The sequence below is a fragment of the Pseudophryne corroboree genome, chromosome 7 (genome assembly GCF_028390025.1).
Source record: "Pseudophryne corroboree isolate aPseCor3 chromosome 7, aPseCor3.hap2, whole genome shotgun sequence".
Taxonomy (NCBI): Eukaryota; Metazoa; Chordata; class Amphibia; order Anura; family Myobatrachidae; genus Pseudophryne; species Pseudophryne corroboree.
The window spans coordinates 66,045,515-66,068,787 of NC_086450.1; the positions used below are offsets into that span (position 1 = coordinate 66,045,515).

The window sequence follows — 23,273 nt, forward strand, 5'->3', positions numbered from 1 at the left end:
GGGTGACAGGGCCAGTATAGGGTTGTCAGGGCAAGCACAGGGGTGACAGGGCCAGGATAGGGGTAACAGGGCCAGCATAAGGGTGACAGGGCCAGGATAAGGGTGAAAGGGCCAGGATAAGGGTGAAAGGGCCAGGATAAGGGTGGCAGGGCAAGGCCAGGGGTGAAAGGGACATGACAGAACACAGGGCACGGGAGAGATTGGTATTAGGGACAAAACAGTGGTGACAGACAGATGTGTCTTACCGGAGTTACTGCTGCTGGCTGCTGCTGTTCCACTCCAACCTGTTGGGATCTGCTGCTGGTGGAGACTTGGCATGGCTGACTCTCTTAGGCTGGAGTCCTGCTTCCTCTACCCGTCCGCATCCCTCCCCCCCTCCTCAGTCACACACCGCAGACCTCGCGCAGCTGCCGGGCACTGTGGTAAGGGGAGACTGGGAGTGACTGGTTAGCCCCCAGGAGATGCTGCGGCTGGAGGGAGGAGGGGGTCATAGCATGCACGTGGCGCGGACCTTGCGGCTGCTGGGCACTGTGGTAAGGGGAGACTGGGAGTGACTGGTTAGCTCCCAGGAGACGCGGCTGGAGGGAGGAGGGGGTCGGAGCCTGCAAACAGCTCTGACTTCTGCAGCGCTACCCCCCGGCTAAAGTGTGTGAAGGAGCTGGGCGCACCTCACTGCGGGTGGCAGCGCTGCAGCTAGCGGTGGGGTTGCCGAGGCTGGAGATAACAGAGGCAGTACGGAACGGCTGGTGCCCCACAAAACTGCAGCTAAGAAGCGTGGAGTGTGCCAGAAAGTGACGCTCCTCCACGCCAGAGAGACCCTGCTGAGTATGCTGATGTGGGGGGTCAAGCACACAGTGAGCCGGTGCCCGTCTGTCTGTACGGCATACCCCCTCACACACCCCCATACCTCCCAAATGTCCCGATTTTCGCGGGACAGTCCCATTTTTTGAGGTCTGTCCCGCTGTCCCACCCGCGGGTCGCAGTGTCCCGCGGTGGGGGGGGCAGTTGGAAAGCTCCTGTATAGTGGAGACAGAGGGAGAGTGGGCATAGTTACCTACCTTCTGGCAGCTCTCTCCGGGAGAGAGCTGCCAGGACGGCTCAGTGGAGGGGCTGGGCAGGGCAATGTAGAGAGGAGGGGGCGGGGAGGAGGCAGAACGGGGCGGGGAGGAGGCGGAACGAGGGCGGGGTTATAGCGGACCCGTTTAAACCACGCCCCCGCTCTGTAATGCCGCGATAACCGGCATTTTACAGCAGGGGGGGCGTGACTATGATGACGCGATTCAACAAGAATCGCGTCATCTACTGTCCGGACCGCCCACTTTACTCTCAAAGTGGGCGGCCGGGCAGGGGGGGACTTAAAAAAACGGGAGACTTGTCTGCTCTTCCGTGGGGCCGGGAGGGTCACCCGATTTTCGGGAGCCTCCCGGCCATTCCGGGAGAGTAGGCAAGTATGAGAGGGGGCATCAGGGGGTACGGATTAAGGGGGGGTTCCAGCAGCAGAGCCGGATTAAGGGGGGGGGCAGGGGATACGTACCGTTGGCCCCACAGTTTTAGGGGGCCCCCCGGCTCGAGTAGCTCTATCCCAGCTCAGAAGCTCCCCCGTCCTGCCAGCAACAACGGCAGCATTGTGCTACAGTCACCACACGCTGCTGCGTATTGGCAGGTCTGTGGTGTTGCAGGGAGGCAGCAGTCTCCCTGCTTTCTTCTGCCTGTGCGAGTGTGTAGGGGGGAGCGACCACCTCCTCTGGATTTAGCCCTAGCTGAGGGGCCAAAATGCCATAAAAAAAAAAAAAAATCCCGGAATTTGCATAAGGGGCGTGGCCTCGAGTCCCACAGTTAGGCCACGCCCCCAACCCCACAGCAGGCACAGCAATGAGATAGGGCTCCCCTGTCTCAAGTGCCCTGGGCCCCCCGGACTCATAATCAGCCCCTGGGGGCATGCCAGCAGCTCACAGAGCGCTGGGCATGCCCCCTCACTGACGAAAACAGGGGGTCCTCCCGTGAAGCCACGCCCCCTTTTCGCTGAGTGTGTGTCCCTCCTTCTGCCTGAAGAAAGCTCCTGAAGAAAGCTGGGAGGTATGCACCCCTGCCTGTGCCATGCCCAGTATCTGCTTCTGCTCCTAGTCTCCTATAGATTTGGCCAGATCTGTGACTCATTTGACTAACTCCGCCCAGTGTTGTGACTCCGCCCAGCGTTAGCAAATGAGTCACAAAGTCACAGATCAGGGCTATTATATAGGAGATATATATATATATATATATATATATATATATATAAATATATAAATTACATAGTCTTCCTAATCCTAATTGTGTATGATATTTACCAACCCCAACATTTGAGGTTTTTGTTTTTTTACTTACCCCTTGTGCTGGTTGGCTGCATATGTTTGTAATCTAGAACACTTTGGGGTCGGAGTGCTGTTGTCAGTGGTGATGCCATCGCGTGTGTGTGTGTGTGTGTGTGTGTGTGTGTGTGTGTGTGTGTGTGTGTGTGTGTGTGTGTGTGTGTGTGTGTGTGTGTGTGTGTGTGTGTGTGTGTGTGCAGGGCCGTCTTAACAGCAGTGTAGGCCCCTGGGCACAGCAATGCACTGGGCCCCCTACCCATCCTCCAGCGATAGGGGTGGGGGGTGCTATCAACGGCAGCTTTGATGTCCCGTGGGCGGTAGGGGGTGTTCTATCTTCCATTCAGCATGTAGGACCTGGGGCAGTAATTTCTGCTAATTACTCCTTTACTGTACAGCTGGGGCTAAACTGTAGAAGAGGGCATTGGGCTGAATGAAGAAGCCCTAGTACATGACTTTCAGGGAGGTAGGGGGTGTTTAATACGTAGGGGAGGGGTGGATAGTGGAGTGGGCTTAATATTTATCAATTTCCGGTGGGAAGGCAGCTTGCTTGACTGCAGATATCTCAAATTCCTGAAAATGTATTTCTTAGCTTTGAATGGGATAATAAAAAACTAGAGAGTGCCACTTTTCAGGAGGTTCTGGGAACTTGGGGATCAGAGTTCAGGAGCCAGAGCAATTCACCAATGAAAATCTAAAACTGCATATTAGGCATGTGGAGCTGGAGCAGGGACCAGCTGCTTGAAGGCTGATATCTCTGGTTCTGGGCATAGTAGAGACAAGCTGCCAGTGTCCACCAAAAGGGGAGAGTCACGGCTTTAGGATTATACCCTCAGAAAACCTCTAAGTCAGACAGAACCTGAGATATCTGGCTGGAAAGAGCAATTAACAGGCTTGAATGGGGACCACTTCTTTCAAGTCTGATATCTCCGGTTCCCCATGGCCGATTTTCAAAAATCTGGTACCCCTGGAAAGAGGGGACCCTCAGCTATCAGCCTTATACTCCTGGGGCCCTTGGGCAAGAGCCCATTGAGCCCATACGAAAAGACGGCCCTGTGTGTGTGTGTGTGTGTGTGTGTGTGTGTGTGTGTGTGTGTGTGTGTGTGTGTGTGTGTGTGTGTGTGTGTGTATACTTTATGTGCTGTGGTTGTGACTTGGTGCTTCTGGAATTACATAGGTAAAGACTGCCACAGTACCAATCAAGGAGTTGTTATGGGGGCCTTACCGTTTTGATGGCATCCCTGATCTGTACTATCAGTTCCATTATGCATCTCTTCCCACCTATATCACACTCTTTCCCTATCACAGTCACATTCCCCACTGTTACCATTGCACACACTCTTCATCATTCTCTCACCCGTCAAGCTTACCTTCTCCTCTCATAGACTTTTTTCATATTTAAAGCCCCCTCATCACCCACTTTCTATCAGTCATTATCAATTAATATCTACCATCAGTATTGCCCCCTTCACAATTCTCACCACTTGTAATCATTTAGCTCACCGCCCCGTCACAAACACGTATGTGCAGAGCTCAGCGGAACATATAAATCTTCAGTGGCAACCGATCAGACCCGCTGAGTAGGATGTACTTATCCAAGACCAAAATTTAGCTCTGCGCACTGAGATGTCGAATGATTACAGTTCAGTAAACTCAGCACAGCCGTACCAGCGATACAGTGATCTGTGGGGAAAACTAGAGCGGTGCCTGGTAATGATTCCCTGGAAGTTTGCAATTGTAAAGCGCAATGGAATATGCTGGTGCTATATACATAAATGTTAATTATGTTAATTATCATCAGGCACATTGGCAAATGCAGTCAGAAGATGACAGCCACTAGCCAGTATGTTCACTCAGCTAACGAGTGCACCAACAGGCCTCAGTAACACTAGAAGTTATCCAGACGCTCCACGCGATTGCAAAACAGCTAGATCTCATCCAATCTGATCTTCCTCATGCGGACAAGTTAGATACTGATATAGATAACAACTACACAGCTATAAATCTAAATTTAAGTATAAAATCTGGCACATACTGAAATGCGCAAACATTGTGAATGTTGGTGCACATAAGGCCTGATTGTGGCTCACACACATCCGCGTCCACTTTTCCATATGACCACGGCATGCTCCTTCCGAATTCCCACTTTAACCCATAATCAGGACCATAATAAGCTATATATGTACATAGCAGACCTTCTATATAGAACCATATGTGTAAATACCTGTTGCTGGATGATTCTTGGTGGTTCTGGTGGAGGTGGTGGCGGTGGTGGTGGGTAATAGCGCATGGGGGGCTCTGGTGGAGGAGATGTATGGTAGATGTGCATCGGGGGGAACTGATGCATATTTTCTATATTTGGTTTTTTTCTCCGCGTTCCTTCCCAGGTATGAGGCCGAGCTATCTCTTCTAGGAGGTGTTGCTCCTATGTGCAAGAGGCCCAGAGTCAAAACAGTGGAAAAACTATCAGAAGATAAATACATTTCTAATAGCTTCCTATCCATATTTCTCTCCCATTTACTGACAGACTTACATTATGGTGATCTGACAATTTACCTGGGAATAATTTATTTTATTCCTTGGTCTACCAAAGGATAAGGCTTTCTTTTGGTACCATACGATATATAACAAAGATGCTTTTTGAAATGTAATAAACTCTCCCATGCATAGGCGTGCGCAGCACATTTTATTAGGGGGTGCACTGTTGGAGGGGTGTGTCTAGCACCGCCTTTTGGGCGTGTCTAGCACCATCTATTGACGGTCAGCGTAATATAAAATATCCACCCTTGTACCAATCCTAATAATGCAGAAGCATTGTCAGATGTTGTGGTGTGCACCAAACAAACACTCCTGATGACACTCACTGCAATTACACTGCTCCTCTTCAGCCTGGTCTGGCTACCCCTCTCTTTCCCCTGCAAGCTGCAGTCACTCACTGACACTGGCAGTCGCAGACTAGTGCTGCTGCTGCTGGATAAATGAGTGACGTGTCAATGCTGCTGCCGACCACCTGCCAGTATTGAATTTGTCTTCCTAAGAGGAATACTGGCTGCATGCTGCTCCTCATCAGTGGCTGGCGTTGGCTAGAATAGAAGGAGAGAGGTGGGCGTGTGACGGGTGGGCGTGTGAGCAGCATGATGTCATCACGTCACATCACGCAGTTTTTGTACATGGAGGTAGAGCCGGGAGTTTGAAAGCCGGTGGCAGTGGCACCCTTGATTAACCCAGGCGTCCAGTCAGTAATGCAGTCCTGACAGAGTGCAACGCAGAGGGGACAGTAATCAGCCTGCTCGGCGATCGCTGCATCAAGCATGTGAGATCGGATTGTCGGACATTAGGGGGTGCCTGTGCGCACCAGGCACTCCCCCTGCACACGCCTTTGCTCCCATGTATAGCAATACCAAATACACAATCCATCAAAAAATGTTTACAATTTATTTTTTTGTTTCCTGGTGACATGTTTTAAGTAACTGGAAAGTGAGTACATCACTGCATTTTGCAAGCTTGTAAAAGAGAGTGAGGTAGGGGCTGGGAGAACACAATGGGGGTAATTCCAAGTTGATCGCAGCAGGAAATTTTTTAGCAGTTGGGCAAAACCATGTGCACTGCAGGGGGGGGGGCAGATATAACATGTGCAGAGAGAGTTAGATTTGGGTGGGTTATTTTGTTTCTGTGCAGGGTAATTACTGGCTGCTTTATTTTTACACTGCAAATTAGATTGCAGATCGAACACACCACACCCAAATCTAACTTTCTCTGCACATGTTATATCTGCCCCCCCTGCAGTGCACATGGTTTTGCCCAACTGCTAACAAAATTCCTGCTGCGATCAACTTGAAATTACCCCCAATATGTAGGCTTTGATCAATCTGGAAAGTTTTGTGGAAAGTAGAAGGTGCATGCATGTGTATTAATCACACGTTATGGGGCCCATTTATCAAAAATTGCATTTGCAATGCGATCTGGGCACGATATTAGCACCCAGAATCACTTTGCAGGATGCGATTCTTACAGCCAGATGAATGACCAAGAAACCGCAGGGACAGGAGCTCTGAAAGGCTAATTATACAATCTGTAGCCCATAGGCTACAACGGGCTAATGCCATCTTTATATGGCGATAGCTGCGGAGGACAATCTTCGTAATGCTTCTCTTTCCGAAGCTTGGTAAATCTGCCACAGAAACCTATTTGGGCTGCAGCTGCAGCCAGGAATGAAGGGATCCCAGCAGATATCTGACATATCAGTCATATATTTGGGGGATACTAAGGGGTATATTCAATTGACATCGAAAGCTGCCGTCTGTCGAAAAGACGTCAGTTTTCAACTTTTTTTTAGGTTGGAAGGGGATCCAACCTATTCAATATATTCGACAAGTCGAGGAATACGACTTGTCGAAAAGCACGTGGATCGGCGGAATAGCTGCCGATCCACGTGCTTGTGTCGAAAACGGTTTTGGCCCCCTTTTCGACCATCTCAGTCCGACATAAAAAAATGTCGGACTGAGATGTGGGACCCAGAGGAGGAAGGGGGGGGCCGCGGGGAGACGGGGGACAGCCGCGGGCATACAGGGGAGAGAAGCGCTACAGCACAGCGTTGCAGCAGGATGTCTCAAAGCCGCGCCGCTCACAGCAGCGTCCACCCGGCTCCAGCAAGTGAGGTCACGCTTGCTGGGGCCGGGTGGACACTGCCGTGAGGTCAGGTGGCTGTGTGACATCCTTCTGCAGCGCTACTGTAGCGCTGATCTCCTCCGTCTCCCCACGGCTCCCCCCTCTGGGTCCCTCATCTCAATTCGACTTTTTAAAATAGGGGTTGTCGGATCCATTCCGACAAATGCATGTCGGAATGGATCCGACCCTAATTGAATATACCCCTAAATGTTTGCAGTTAACCCCGAAAATGGGTGTTTTCAGGGAATAAGCCACAAATATTCAATGAGAAATGGTCCCTAATGGAAGAAAGCACAACGTTTAATTGCTCCATATGCCATAACATTATTAAATATGGTGCTGTCACTAGACCCAGGTAAGAATGACTGTAATCTAAGCGTCTGTGCAATTCTGTACAAATGCAGCAGGATGTTTCTATGTGAGATAGACGCCTCCTGTGTGCATCTGCAAAATCCGAGTGCTGCGTCTGAGGAACAGTGACGGATGCCTTCCCACCAATGCCCCAACATGTCAGCCAAGGGGGCTGCATCCAATATTGCGCAGAATGGGTTTCGCACCTGCGCAGACCACAAACCATTGGATTTGCAACTCCACTGGGGTTGACTGGCAAATGGATTTAGAAAAGCCAATATGTTAATACTGTTTTATGTGTGGATATATTTCGGAGGTGTGCCTTTTCTGTACCAGACAGCATCATGGTTAGCTTACTCGCAGTTTGTGCAGCAGATCCTTCCTCCTGCGTAGAGCAGACTGCAAGGCCTCTTCCTGTCCATCATAACTCCCTGAGAACAAACAGCTGTGTTAAATAATACTGAAATTGCTACAGGATCTATCAGCTCTGTCTCTATGAGGTATAATATTATCTAACAATGCTGAGTTGTTGTATGTACATCTGTTTGCCATAAAATACACCAATGCGGGCAGCGCATAACTCAGGGACGTGCGGTGAGGTAAATTTCTCAAGAGCACAAGATTGATAATATATTATCAGAGAGCGCATATAGCTGTATATATCAAATTTATTACATATAAAATAAAATAAACACATGTACATATAAAAAATAAACAATCAATTAAAAATTCCCCCTACTGCAGCGGATTAAATTTGACCGAACACTTTTGCTATATCCAGATTTAAAGTTCTTAATATGACCTTATTCTCAGTTTAAAGTCCCGAACAATATGCAGTCCTATTTAAGAACAGTTGATGATGCCTGCCGTTTTTATCCAGCTGTGAGCATTTTCACATGCTCTTAGAGATCTCCTTATGTATCTGATAGACAGCCGGCTTTCCACTCCCGTTAATTGGTGCCGCAAAACGGCCAAGTACTTTGGATGCTTAAGCTTTAGTATCAGTATTAAAGGACTTATACGTCCACTCTCACTGTGCTAATAGGGCCACAGTCCTGTGGGCCTATTCTGTATTGACGTCCTTCCTACTACCAGCGGTATCCAGTTGACTATCATCCTTCAAAATTACTGTCCGTTTGGAAGCTGACCATCTTGAGAGATCCTCCGGTGCACCCCGCAACAAAAAAAGGTGCCTTCTCTCGACTGTGGCTGAGACCGACAACGGGGGCCGTCCACAGATAACAAACAGGCACGCTCCTGGCCGTGAGTAAAGTGGACAATCTTGCAATGTGGCCCTATTAGCACAGTGAGAGTGGACGTATAAGTCCTTTAATACTGATACTAAAGCTTAAGCATCCAAAGTACTTGGCCGTTTTGCGGCACCAATTAACGGGAGTGGAATGCCGGCTGTCTATCAGATACATAAGGAGATCTCTAAGAGCATGTGAAAATGCTCACAGCTGGATAAAAACGGCAGGCATCATCAACTGTTCTTAAATAGGACTGCATATTGTTCGGGACTTTAAACTGAGAATAAGGTCATATTATGAACTTTAAATCTGGATATAGCAAAAGTGTTCGGTCAAATTTAATCCGCTGTAGTAGGGGGAATTTTTAATTGATTGTTTATTTTTTATATGTACATGTGTTTATTTTATTTTATATGTAATAAATTTGATATATACAGCTATATGCGCTCTCTGATAATATATTATCAATCTTGTGCTGTTTTGTTGGTGGACAGGTCAGTACTGTCCAGTTGAGAGCTGCTTTTTTCAACACATACGACCAAATTGTATTAGTTAGGTGGTTGTGACGCGCTGGAATTATTTCTTTCTTTCTTCAAATTTCTCAAGAGTCACTGGCTAGTACCAGAGCCAGATTTACACACAATGGGGGTGATTCCGAGTTGTTCGCTTGCTAGCTGCTTTTAGCAGCATTGCACACGCTAAGCCGCCGCCCTCTGGGAGTGTATCTTAGCTTAGCAGAATTGCGAACGAAAGATTAGCAGAATTGCGAATAGAAATTTCTTAGCAGTTTCTGAGTAGCTCCAGACTTACTCACAAATAGCGATCAGTTCAGTCAGTTTCGTTCCTGGTTTGATGTCACACACACGCCCAGCGTTCGCCCAGCCACTCCCCCGTTTCTCCAGACACTCCCGCGTTTTTCCCTGAAACGCCTGCGTTTTTCCGCACACTCCCAGAAAACGGTCAGTTTCCGCCCAGAAACACCCACTTCCTGTCAATCACACTACGATCACCAGAACGATGAAAAAACTTTGTTACGCCGTGAGTAAAATACCAAACTTTTGAGCTAACTTACTTGGCGCAGGCGCGCTGCGTACATTGCGCATGCGCAGTTTGCGACTAATCGCTCCGTAGCTAAAAAAAATAACGAGCGAACAACACGGAATGACCCCCAATATGTGAGCCAAAGGGTACATGTGGGCATTATACACAGGTGCAGCAGTATGAACTGCTGGAAATTTGGGAAGTTTTGATTAGAGATGTGTGGATAAGGTAGGCGGGGGGGCACTGCCTCACCTGCCATAGGCTTTTTACTCCAGAGATTTGACTATAAAAATGATTAGTATAATACAAGGAAGGTATTTCTAACGGGTGGTATTCATGTGACCGCCGGTCAGCTGACCGACAGTCACATGACCTCCTCCACCAGCCCGATGGGTCACTGTCCCGATGGTCGGCATGCCGACCAACAGGGACTATTTCCACTCGTGGGTGTCCACGACACCCATAGAGTGGGAATAGAACCCGTGGCTTGCTGCACTCGCCCCTCCCCGCCGGGATCCCGGCGTCGGTATGCTGCCGGGATCCCGGCGTCGGTAAGCTGACCGGCGGTCAGGAGACTGCCGGTCAGCCGTACTACACCCTTTCTAACATATTCTTTGTTAATATGACAGGAAAGGCTCTGCCTCACCCCACCGCATGTTACTGGCATAAGTACACAAAATTTGTAAACCTGCGTCCGTATGCAGATTTTGTTGCATTTTGCAAGTGGAGAGGCGGGATGGGGCATAATTAGTCTAACATTGATGATCAAAGGCTTTGACCGATGGATGTCAAACAGCAATAGTAATCAATGTTAAACAAGCCAACTTAGCAGGTTCTATTCCCACTTGTTCGCCACAGGTTCTTTTTCCACTCAGTTGGTGGCGTGGACCCACCAACCGAGTGGGAATACCCAGAATTTGTCAGGATTCCGAGCGTCTGTATTTCACCGGCTGTGAACGCCGGGATTCCGACAGCTGGTATCTTGACTATGGGCCTAATTCAGATGTGATCGCAGCAGCAAATTTGTTAGCTAATGGGCAAAACCATGTGCACTGCGGGGGGGACAGATATAACATGTGCAGAGAGAGTTAGATTTGGGTGGGTTATTTTGTTTCTGTGCAGGGTAAATACTAGAGATGAGCGGGTTCGGTTCCTCGGAATCCGAACCCGCCCGAACTTCATGTTTTTTTTTCACGGGTCCGAGCGACTCGGATCTTCCCGCCTTGCTCGGTTAACCCGAGCGCGCCCGAACGTCATCATGACGCTGTCGGATTCTCGCGAGACTCGGATTCTATATAAGGAGCCGCGCGTCGCCGCCATTTTCACACGTGCATTGAGATTGATAGGGAGAGGACGTGGCTGGCGTCCTCTCCATTTAGATTAGAAGAGAGAGAGTGAGATTGATTTGAGACAGAGACACTTGATTTACTGGAGCTTAGGAGTACTGTAGAGAGTGCAGAGTTTAGTAGTGACTGACCACAGTGACCACCAGACGGCAGACAGTGCAGTTTTATTTAATATAATCCGTTCTCTGCCTGAAAAAAACGATACACAGTGACTCAGTCACATACCATATCTGTGTGCACTGCTCAGCCCAGTGTGCTGCATCATCTATGTATATATCTGACTGTGCTCACACAGCTTATAATTGTGGGGGAGACTGGGGAGCAGTGCCAGTTATAGGTTATAGCAGGAGCCAGGAGTACATATTATTAAAATTAAACAGTGCACACTTTTGCTGCAGGAGTGCCACTGCCAGTGTGACTGACCAGTGACCTGACCACACTGACCACCAGTATAGTTAGTAGTAAACTATATTGTGATTGCCTGAAAAAGTTAAACACTCGTCGTGTGACTTGTGTGGTGTTTTTTTTTTTATTCTATAAAAAACTCATTCTGCTGACAGACAGTGTCCAGCAGGTCCGTCATTATATAATATATACCTGTCCGGCTGCAGTAGTGATATATATATATTTTTTATATCATTATTTATCATCCAGTCGCAGCAGACACAGTACGGTAGTTCACGGCTGTAGCTACCTCTGTGTCGGCACTCGGCAGTCCATCCATAATTGTATACCACCTACCCGTGGTTTTTTTTTCTTTCTTCTTTTTACATACATACTACATCTCTTTATCAACCAGTCTATATTAGCAGCAGACACAGTACAGTAGTCCACGGCTGTAGCTACCTCTGTGTCGGCACTCGGCAGTCCATCCATAATTGTATACCACCTACCCGTGGTTTTTTTTTCTTTCTTCTTTATACATACATACTACATCTCTTTATCAACCAGTCTATATTAGCAGCAGACACAGTACAGTACGGTAGTCCACGGCTGTAGCTACCTCTGTGTCGGCACTCGGCAGTCCGTCCATAATTGTATACCACCTACCCGTGGTTTTTTTTTCTTTCTTCTTTATACATACATACTACATCTCTTTATCAACCAGTCTATATTAGCAGCAGACACAGTACAGTAGTCCACGGCTGTAGCTACCTCTGTGTCGGCACTCGGCAGTCCATCCATAATTGTATACCACCTACCCGTGGTTTTTTTTTCTTTCTTCTTTATACATACATACTACATCTCTTTATCAACCAGTCTATATTAGCAGCAGACACAGTACAGTACGGTAGTCCACGGCTGTAGCTACCTCTGTGTCGGCACTCGGCAGTCCGTCCATAATTGTATACCACCTACCCGTGTTTTTTTTTTCTTTCTTCTTTATACATACATACTACATCTCTTTATCAACCAGTCTATATTAGCAGCAGACACAGTACAGTAGTCCACGGCTGTAGCTACCTCTGTGTCGGCACTCGGCAGTCCATCCATAATTGTATACCACCTACCCGTGGTTTTTTTTTCTTCTTTATACATACATACTACATCTCTTTATCAACCAGTCTATATTAGCAGCAGACACAGTACAGTACGGTAGTCCACGGCTGTAGCTACCTCTGTGTCGGCACTCGGCAGTCCGTCCATAATTGTATACCACCTACCCGTGGTTTTTTTTTCTTTCTTCTTTATACATACTACATCTCATTATCATCCAGTCTATATTAGCAGCAGACACAGTACAGTACGGTAGTCCACGGCTGTAGCTACCTCTGTGTCGGCACTCGGCAGTCCGTCCATAATTGTATACCACCTACCCGTGGTTTTTTTTTTTCTTTCTTCTTTATACATACTACATCTCATTATCAACCAGTCTATATTAGCAGCAGACACAGTACGGTAGTCCACGGCTGTAGCTACCTCTGTGTCGGCACTCGGCAGTCCGTCCATAATTGTATACCACCTACCCGTGGTTTTTTTTTCTTTCTTCTTTATACATACTACATCTCATCAACCAGTCTATATTAGCAGCAGACACAGTACGGTAGTCCACGGCTGTAGCTACCTCTGTGTCGGCACTCGGCAGTCCATCCATAATTGTATACCACCTACCCGTGGTTTTTTTTTCTTTCTTCTTTATACATACATACTACATCTCATTATCATCCAGTCTATATTAGCAGCAGACACAGTACAGTACAATAGTCCACGGCTGTAGCTACCTCTGTGTCGGCACTCGGCAGTCCATCCATAATTGTATACTAGTATCCATCCATCTCCATTGTTTACCTGAGGTGCCTTTTAGTTGTGCCTATTAAAATATGGAGAACAAAAATGTTGAGGTTCCAAAATTAGGGAAAGATCAAGATCCACTTCCACCTCATGCTGAAGCTGCTGCCACTAGTCATGGCCGAGACGATGAAATGCCAGCAACGTCGTCTGCCAAGGCCGATGCCCAATGTCATAGTACAGAGCATGTCAAATCCAAAACACCAAATATCAGTAAAAAAAGGACTCCAAAACCTAAAATAAAATTGTCGGAGGAGAAGCGTAAACTTGCCAATATGCCATTTACCACACGGAGTGGCAAGGAACGGCTGAGGCCCTGGCCTATGTTCATGGCTAGTGGTTCAGCTTCACATGAGGATGGAAGCACTCAGCCTCTCGCTAGAAAACTGAAAAGACTCAAGCTGGCAAAAGCACCGCAAAGAACTGTGCGTTCTTCGAAATCCCAAATCCACAAGGAGAGTCCAATTGTGTCGGTTGCGATGCCTGACCTTCCCAACACTGGACGTGAAGAGCATGCGCCTTCCACCATTTGCACGCCCCCTGCAAGTGCTGGAAGGAGCACCCGCAGTCCAGTTCCTGATAGTCAGATTGAAGATGTCAGTGTTGAAGTACACCAGGATGAGGAGGATATGGGTGTTGCTGGCGCTGGGGAGGAAATTGACCAGGAGGATTCTGATGGTGAGGTGGTTTGTTTAAGTCAGGCACCCGGGGAGACACCTGTTGTCCGTGGGAGGAATATGGCCGTTGACATGCCTGGTGAAAATACCAAAAAAATCAGCTCTTCGGTGTGGAAGTATTTCACCAGAAATGCGGACAACATTTGTCAAGCCGTGTGTTCCCTTTGTCAAGCTGTAATAAGTAGGGGTAAGGACGTTAACCACCTCGGAACATCCTCCCTTATACGTCACCTGCAGCGCATTCATAATAAGTCAGTGACAAGTTCAAAAACTTTGGGCGACAGCGGAAGCAGTCCACTGACCAGTAAATCCCTTCCTCTTGTAACCAAGCTCACGCAAACCACCCCACCAACTCCCTCAGTGTCAATTTCCTCCTTCCCCAGGAATGCCAATAGTCCTGCAGGCCATGTCACTGGCAATTCTGACGAGTCCTCTCCTGCCTGGGATTCCTCCGATGCATCCTTGCGTGTAACGCCTACTGCTGCTGGCGCTGCTGTTGTTGCTGCTGGGAGTCGATGGTCATCCCAGAGGGGAAGTCGTAAGCCCACTTGTACTACTTCCAGTAAGCAATTGACTGTCCAACAGTCCTTTGCGAGGAAGATGAAATATCACAGCAGTCATCCTGCTGCAAAGCGGATAACTGAGGCCTTGACAACTATGTTGGTGTTAGACGTGCGTCCGGTATCCGCCGTTAGTTCACAGGGAACTAGACAATTTATTGAGGCAGTGTGCCCCCGTTACCAAATACCATCTAGGTTCCACTTCTGTAGGCAGGCGATACCGAGAATGTACACGGACGTCAGAAAAAGACTCACCAGTGTCCTAAAAAATGCAGTTGTACCCAATGTCCACTTAACCACGGACATGTGGACAAGTGGAGCAGGGCAGGGTCAGGACTATATGACTGTGACAGCCCACTGGGTAGATGTATGGACTCCCGCCGCAAGAACAGCAGCGGCGGCACCAGTAGCAGCATCTCGCAAACGCCAACTCTTTCCTAGGCAGGCTACGCTTTGTATCACCGCTTTCCAGAATACGCACACAGCTAAAAACCTCTTACGGCAACTGAGGAAGATCATCGCAGAATGGCTTACCCCAATTGGACTCTCCTGTGGATTTGTGGCATCGGACAACGCCAGCAATATTGTGTGTGCATTAAATATGGGCAAATTCCAGCACGTCCCATGTTTTGCACATACCTTGAATTTGGTGGTGCAGAATTTTTAAAAAAACGACAGGGGCGTGCAAGAGATGCTGTCGGTGGCCAGAAGAATTGCGGGACACTTTCGGCGTACAGGCACCACGTACAGAAGACTGGAGCACCACCAAAAACTACTGAACCTGCCCTGCCATCATCTGAAGCAAGAAGTGGTAACGAGGTGGAATTCAACCCTCTATATGCTTCAGAGGTTGGAGGAGCAGCAAAAGGCCATTCAAGCCTATACAATTGAGCACGATATAGGAGGTGGAATGCACCTGTCTCAAGCGCAGTGGAGAATGATTTCAACGTTGTGCAAGGTTCTGATGCCCTTTGAACTTGCCACACGTGAAGTCAGTTCAGACACTGCCAGCCTGAGTCAGGTCATTCCCCTCATCAGGCTTTTGCAGAAGAAGCTGGAGACATTGAAGGAGGAGCTAACACGGAGCGATTCCGCTAGGCATGTGGGACTTGTGGATGGAGCCCTTAATTCGCTTAACAAGGATTCACGGGTGGTCAATCTGTTGAAATCAGAGCACTACATTTTGGCCACCGTGCTCGATCCTAGATTTAAAACCTACCTTGGATCTCTCTTTCCGGCAGACACAAGTCTGCTGGGGTTGAAAGACCTGCTGGTGAGAAAATTGTCAAGTCAAGCGGAACGCGACCTGTCAACATCTCCTCCTTCACATTCTCCCGCAACTGGGGGTGCGAGGAAAAGGCTCAGAATTCCGAGCCCACCCGCTGGCGGTGATGCAGGGCAGTCTGGAGCGACTGCTGATGCTGACATCTGGTCCGGACTGAAGGACCTGACAACGATTACGGACATGTCGTCTACTGTCACTGCATATGATTCTCTCAACATTGAAAGAATGGTGGAGGATTATATGAGTGACCGCATCCAAGTAGGCACGTCACACAGTCCGTACTTATACTGGCAGGAAAAAGAGGCAATTTGGAGGCCCTTGCACAAACTGGCTTTATTCTACCTAAGTTGCCCTCCCACAAGTGTGTACTCCGAAAGAGTGTTTAGTGCCGCCGCTCACCTTGTCAGCAATCGGCGTACGAGGTTACATCCAGAAAATGTGGAGAAGATGATGTTCATTAAAATGAATTATAATCAATTCCTCCGCGGAGACATTGACCAGCAGCAATTGCCTCCACAAAGTACACAGGGAGCTGAGATGGTGGATTCCAGTGGGGACGAATTGATAATCTGTGAGGAGGGGGATGTACACGGTGATATATCGGAGGATGATGATGAGGTGGACATCTTGCCTCTGTAGAGCCAGTTTGTGCAAGGAGAGATTAATTGCTTCTTTTTTGGGGGGGGTCCAAACCAACCCGTCATATCAGTCACAGTCGTGTGGCAGACCCTGTCACTGAAATGATGGGTTGGTTAAAGTGTGCATGTCCTGTTTATACAACATAAGGGTGGGTGGGAGGGCCCAAGGACAATTCCATCTTGCACCTCTTTTTTCTTTTATTTTTCTTTGCGTCATGTGCTGTTTGGGGAGGGTTTTTTGGAAGGGCCATCCTGCGTGACACTGCAGTGCCACTCCTAGATGGGCCCGGTGTTTGTGTCGGCCACTAGGGTCGCTTATCTTACTCACACAGTCAGCTACCTCATTGCGCCTCTTTTTTTCTTTGCGTCATGTGCTGTTTGGGGAGGGTTTTTTGGAAGGGCCATCCTGCGTGACACTGCAGTGCCACTCCTAGATGGGCCCGGTGTTTTTGTCGGCCACTAGGGTCGCTTATCTTACTCACACAGTCAGCTACCTCATTGCGCCTCTTTTTTTCTTTGCGTCATGTGCTGTTTGGGGAGGTTTTTTTGGAAGGGACATCCTGCGTGACACTGCAGTGCCACTCATAGATGGGCCCGGTGTTTGTGTCGGCCACTAGGGTCGCTTATCTTACTCACACAGTCAGCTACCTCATTGCGCCTCTTTTTTTCTTTGCGTCATGTGCTGTTTGGGGAGGGTTTTTTGGAAGGGACATCCTGCGTGACACTGCAGTGCCACTCCTAGATGGGCCCGGTGTTTGTGTCGGCCACTAGGGTCGCTTATCTTACTCACACAGCGACCTCGGTGCAAATTTTAGGACTAAAAATAATATTGTGAGGTGTGAGGTATTCAGAATAGACTGAAAATGAGTGTAAATTATGGTTTTTGAGGTTAATAATACTTTGGGATCAAAATGACCCCCAAATTCTATGATTTAAGCTGTTTTTTAGGTTTTTTTGAAAAAAACACCCGAATCCAAAACACACCCGAATCCGACAAAAAAAATTCGGTGAGGTTTTGCCAAAACGCGGTCGAACCCAAAACACGGCCGCGGAACCGAACCCAAAACCAAAACACAAACCCGAAAAATTTCCGGCGCTCATCTCTAGTAAATACTGTCTGCTTTATTTTTACAGTGCAATTTAGATTTCAGTTTGAACACACCCCACCCAAATCTAACTCTCTTTGCACATGTTGTATCTGCCCCCCCTCCAGTGCACATTGGCCCTCATTCCGTGTTGATCGCTCGCTAGCTGCTTTTAGCAGCATTGCACACGCTAAGCCGCCGCCCCCTGGGAGTGTATCTAAGCTTAGCAGAAGTGCGAACGAAAAGGATCGCAGAACTGCGCTGAAATTTTTTCAAGCAGTTCCTAAGTAGCTGCAGACCTACTCCTACCTTGCGATCACTTCAGTCTGTTTAGTTCCTGCTTTGACGTCACAAACACGCCCTGCTTTCGGCCAGCCACTCCCCCGTTTCCCCAGGCACGCCTGCGTTTTTTTGCACACTCCCGGAAAACGGTCAGTTACCACCCAGAAACACCCACTTCCTGTCAATCACTCACCGATCAACAGAGCGACGGAAAAGAGTCGCTCGGCCTTGTGTAAAACTGCATAGTTTTGTGTGAAAGTACGTCGGGCGTGCGCACTGCGGCCCGTACGCATGCGCAGAAATGCCGATTTTTAGCCTGATCGCTGCGCTGCGAACAACGGCAGCTAGCGATCAACTCAGAATGACCCCTATGGGGCCTAGTTCAGACTTGATCAGTTACTCGGCTACGATCAGTTACTCAGACATGCGGGGGGACGCCCAGCACAGGGCTAGATCGCCTCACATGTCTGGCTCTGCCCCGCCACACAAGTACAAAAGCATCGCACAGCGGCGATGCTTTTGTACTTGACGAGTAGCTCCCTACCAGCGTAGCTCCTGCACGCTGGCAGGGAGCTACTCGTCGCTGTTCGGGTCGCAGCAGCTGCTTGTTATGTCACGCAGCCGCTGCGGCCCACCCCGGCATGGTCCGGGCACTGCTGCGTTTCCCAGACCTCGCCTCTAAAACGCCGTCCAAAAGCCGCCGGCCCGCCCCCTCCAGCTCAGCGACCGCCCCTGCCTGTCAATCAGGCAGAGGCGATCGCAGGGCTGAGATGGCGGTTGGCTGTCTGGCATGTGCCGGCGCACTGCGGCGCATGCGCAGTTCAGACCTAATCAGCTGCTGTGCGACAACGCACAGCAGCGATCAGGTCTGAATTAGGCACATGGTTTTGCCCATTAACTAACAAATTTGCTGCTGCGATCAGATCTGAATTAGGACCTGTATCCTTCTATGACTGTGCTATAATCAGTGTTGGACTGGGGCATGTAGGGCCCACCGGGGGAATGCAGTGGTAGGGGCCTATGTTAGGGGTGTGGCCAGTCTGCAGAGGGGGTGTGGCCTGCCACCTTATTGGTTTGACTAACCATTAGAGAGTGCAACGTCTGGGCCCCTTCATAAATATATACAGTAAATTCAGCTGCTGCATGCATGATAATGTACCAGATTAATAACAGATTTATAACAGCAATGCACTGTAGAAAATACACCATAGTCCAGTATAAGGTAACATATGTATAATGTATAATTCAAGTGCACAGTCTGGAACCTGATCCTTAGAGCAGGAGGTGGGCCCCCAGGCAGTAGGGCCCACCGGTGGTTTCCCCTGTACCCCTGTGGGCCAGTCCAAGCCTGGCTATAATCGGAGTAGTCACACAGGTTTCCCACTCTTACTTGCTGTAGCGGGCTCTGTGTCAGACACATCATCTGCAATGTCGCGCTCATTTTCTAATCTCTGTGAACAAAAAGAGGAAAAATAATCAATTGTCTGTTTATCAACAGAATAGTTCTAAAAAGGGCAATTTTCTGGTTTCTCTCATTAGTAAAGCAATGGTGATGCCAAACTATAAAGCATACCCTCCAACATTTTACACATAACAATCGGTACAAATTAGGAAGGGGCGTGGTCGCAGGTAAAAGGGGCGTGGCCATGCCCCTTTTAAGTTTTAATACACTTTTAATGGAAGGTTGGAGAGTCAAAAATCGTATAAAGTGGATGGAGATACAGCACCAGCCAATAAGCTCCTGTCATTTTTTAAACACAGCCTGGAACATGGCAGTTAGGGGCTGATTGGCTGGTAATTTGGGGGTCATTCCGAGTTGATCGCTCACTGCCGATTTTCACAGCGCAGCGCTCAGGTAAAAAAAATGGCAAAACTGGGCATGCGTATGCGCCGCAATGCTCACGCGCGTTGTATGGGCACAAAGAGCATCGCTGCTGTGCACTGGATCTAGCGAAGAGTCCATTCGCACAGCCAATCGCCGGGAGATTGACAGGAAGAGGGCGTTTATGGCGTGTCCAGGCGTTTGCAGGGCGGGTATCTGACCACAATTCCGGGACCTTTGTCGCTGATATCATCGCACAGAATAAGTAACTACAGGGCTGGTCTTGTTTTGCACAAAATGTTTTTGTACCCCTTGGCTGCACAGGCGTTCGCACACTTGCAAAGCAAAAATACACTCCCCCGTGGGCGGCGACTATGCGTTTGCACGGCTGCTAAAAGTAGCTAGCGAGCGATCAACTTAGAATGAGGGCCTTTATCTCCATTTATTTATCTATCCCCAAGGCTTAGTGCATAGACCCCTTTGCACATAGACCCCAAGTCACACTGGCGTATCTATAATGAGTCCAGAGGGGGCCCCCACCGCACACGCTGCACCCATTTTCTAAATACTCACCCCTCCGGAGTCCAGTGCACTAATTGGGGTTCCCGGTCACTCTACGAAGAAAACGACAACAAAAAATAAAATAAAAAACCCTAATGCTTGTGTCGACATTTTTTGTGTGTGTCGACCTAGTCACTATCGACCAATAGTGGTCGACCTAGACACCATCGACCTAAGTGTGTTCGACCCTATGTACCACACCCCTCACCATGGCCCTGTTTGTGTGGAGTTTGTATATTCTCCCCGTGCTTGCGTGGGTTTCCTCCAGGTACTCCAGTTTCCTCCGACAATCCAAAAAAAAAAAAATAACCCTAGGATTCAGTATGATATCCTGATGGTCGGGATGACGGTAGTCCGAATCCCGACCATCAGAATACCAACAGCCCCTCCCAAAGTACCCTAACCCTCCCGCGCATCGCTATCACTATGGGCATACACATGGAGAGATCAGTGCTTAATTTCTAAGCAATCTAGTCAGGTTGCTTACAATTTAAGCACAGATCTCTCCGTGTGTACCCCCTTTAGAAAGGGTAAGTGGGGAAATTAGCGGGCAGTCAATTATTATGCATGTTTAAAAGATGTGATAGGAGGAAGATGACACAGGTATAGCAGGAGGGCCCGATAATCCACACTACTAACTCACCTTCTCCAATAGTTTCAGTTTTAGCCTCGTCATGTGATCCACTAGGGAGGGGTCCGCCATTCTCACCGTGTCTGAGAAGAGATAAATAACCAATTTGCTTTATATGCAACATAACTGGAGTAAAAAATTGATTCTTTGCCCTAAATAAAAAATAAAAAATGTAAAGAAAGATTTTTGCAACATCAGTAGATAAAAAGGGAATAAAAAGCCAAGCAAATATCATCAATAATTCGCCGCCTACAGGGGGGGTGTATTTTAGGTGTGCAAGTGTGCGAACGCATGTGTAGCAGAGCTGTACAAACTGATTTTGTGCAGTCTCTGCGCAGCCCAGGACTTACTCAGCGGCTGTGATCACATCAGCCTGTCCGGGACCGGAATTGAGGTCAGGAACCCTCCCTGCAAACGCATGGACACGCCTGCATTTTTCCAGACAGTCCCTGAAAGCGGTCAGCTGACACCCACAAACGCCCTCTTCCTGTCAATCTCCTTTCGATCGCCCGTGCGAATGGATCCGTCGCACAAACCCATTGCTGAATGGCAATTTGCTTTGTACCCGTGCAACACGCCTGCGCACTGCGGTGCATACGCATGCGCAGATTGGACCTGATCACTCGCTGTGTAGAAACGCAGCCTAGCGATCAGGTCTGAATTACCGCCAGGGTTTCCAATAACATTTAAATGGGAGATGGCGGGAGGGGAGGAAACCTCAGATATATCGACATACCGTAGTGGAGGGGGAAATGAGGGCCGAAAGGATCCTTCAACTTGGTTGTGTTGAAGCCAGGGTCCCAAGTTTTATGGGAGTGGCCAACCGTCTCCATGAGGAAGCTGGTCATCCTCTCTATCTCGTACACGAAAATAGTTTTATATTTTGTTAATCCAGGTATTTATTGGGAGTGTCTGTGTGGTAGTAATTGTATTCGCTGTTTATTAACAATACTTATAGGTAGTAATAAGTGTAAATATAACACTTTTGCTTGAATTATAATATACAATATAAACATGCATTTTTACATACAGTTGTGTGTGTGTGATAAATATCTGGAATAGGGAAATTAGAGATTTCCATATATAGGGCTTCTTTATTATCCGAAGCCCTTTGCATAATATATAATAAATTACATATTGAGATTAAACCAGGCTTCACCACTATACTACTAGCACACACTCCCCTCACTGCTAACATTGTGATTGTTGGAGGAAACTCTTGGTGATTGTATCTGGGTGAAATAATCTTCCTGTTACACTTACTAAACATATGTTACTGTAAGGTACGTGCGGTGAGGTAAATGGCTCAGGGGGCACTGGCTAGTACCAGAGCCAGATTTACACACAATATAGGAGCCCAAGGGTACATATGGGCATTATACACAGGTGCAGCAGTATATACATGTGGGCATTATACACAGGTGCAGCAGTATATACATGTGGGCGTTATACACAGATGCAGCAGTATATACATGTGGGCATTATACACAGATGCAGCAGTATATACATGTGGGCGTTATACACAGATGCAGCAGTATATACATGTGGGCGTTATACACAGATGCAGCAGTATATACATGTGGGCATTATACACAGGTGCAGCAGTATATACATGTGGGCGTTATACACAGATGCAGCAGTATATACATGTGGGCATCATACACAGGTGCAGCAGTATATACATGTGGGCATTATACAAAGATGCAGCAGTATATATATGTGGGCATTATACACAGGTGCAGCAGTATATACATGTGGACATTATACACAGGTGCAGCAGTATATACATGTGGGCATTATACAAAGATGCAGCAGTATATACATGTGGGCATTATACACAGGTGCAGCAGTATATACATGTGGGCATTATACACAGGTGCAGCAGTATATACATGTGGGCATTATACACAGGTGCAGCAGTATATACATGTGGGCATTATACACAGGTGCAGCAGTATATACTGCTGGAAATTTGGTGAATGTTGATCGGAGATGTGCGGAGAAGGTAGGCAGTGTCTGTCTTCTTTGTATATTTCATATATATTACATACCTCCCAACTTGTCTGGCTTAGAAGGAGGGACACCTGTGCGCGCCCGCCTGAAAAGGGGGTGTGACCTAAGGAAAAGTGGGTGTGGCTTCGTGAGAGGACCCACGATTGTGAGCCACGCCCCCATTTTCATCACTGAGTGGGCATGCCCAGAGCTCTGTGAGCTGCTGGCATGCCCCCTCTCCTCCTGTCTCCACTGAATAGACTATTCACCGCTGCAGAGCAGCGAGAGACAGAGCCTCCCAACTCCCTCCCACCACCACCGCGGGACACTGCGGCCCGTGGGTGGGACAGCGGGATAGTCTAAAAAAAAACAGGACTGTTTATACAGTCAAAACTCTGACACAGACGTTAGTATGACAGGAAACGCTCTGCCTTACCCCTCCGCACATCA

The 23,273-nt window shown here is 48.2% G+C and overlaps 1 protein-coding gene across 2 annotated transcripts in view; it reads right to left on the bottom strand.

Moving 5' to 3' along the window:
• Positions 1-23,273, bottom strand: part of C7H21orf58 (chromosome 7 C21orf58 homolog) — a 49,498-nt gene that overhangs the window by 17,318 nt on the left and 8,907 nt on the right. For both annotated transcript variants that reach the window (XM_063932261.1, XM_063932262.1), the window contains exons 2-5: positions 20,844-20,914; positions 19,208-19,268; positions 7,722-7,795; positions 4,570-4,770 (exon numbers count right to left, since the gene is read on the bottom strand). In XM_063932261.1, the coding sequence (XP_063788331.1) occupies positions 4,570-4,770; positions 7,722-7,795; positions 19,208-19,268; positions 20,844-20,903 (396 nt within the window). In that variant the 5' untranslated portion in view covers positions 20,904-20,914. The remainder of the gene's footprint in view (positions 1-4,569; positions 4,771-7,721; positions 7,796-19,207; positions 19,269-20,843; positions 20,915-23,273) is intronic.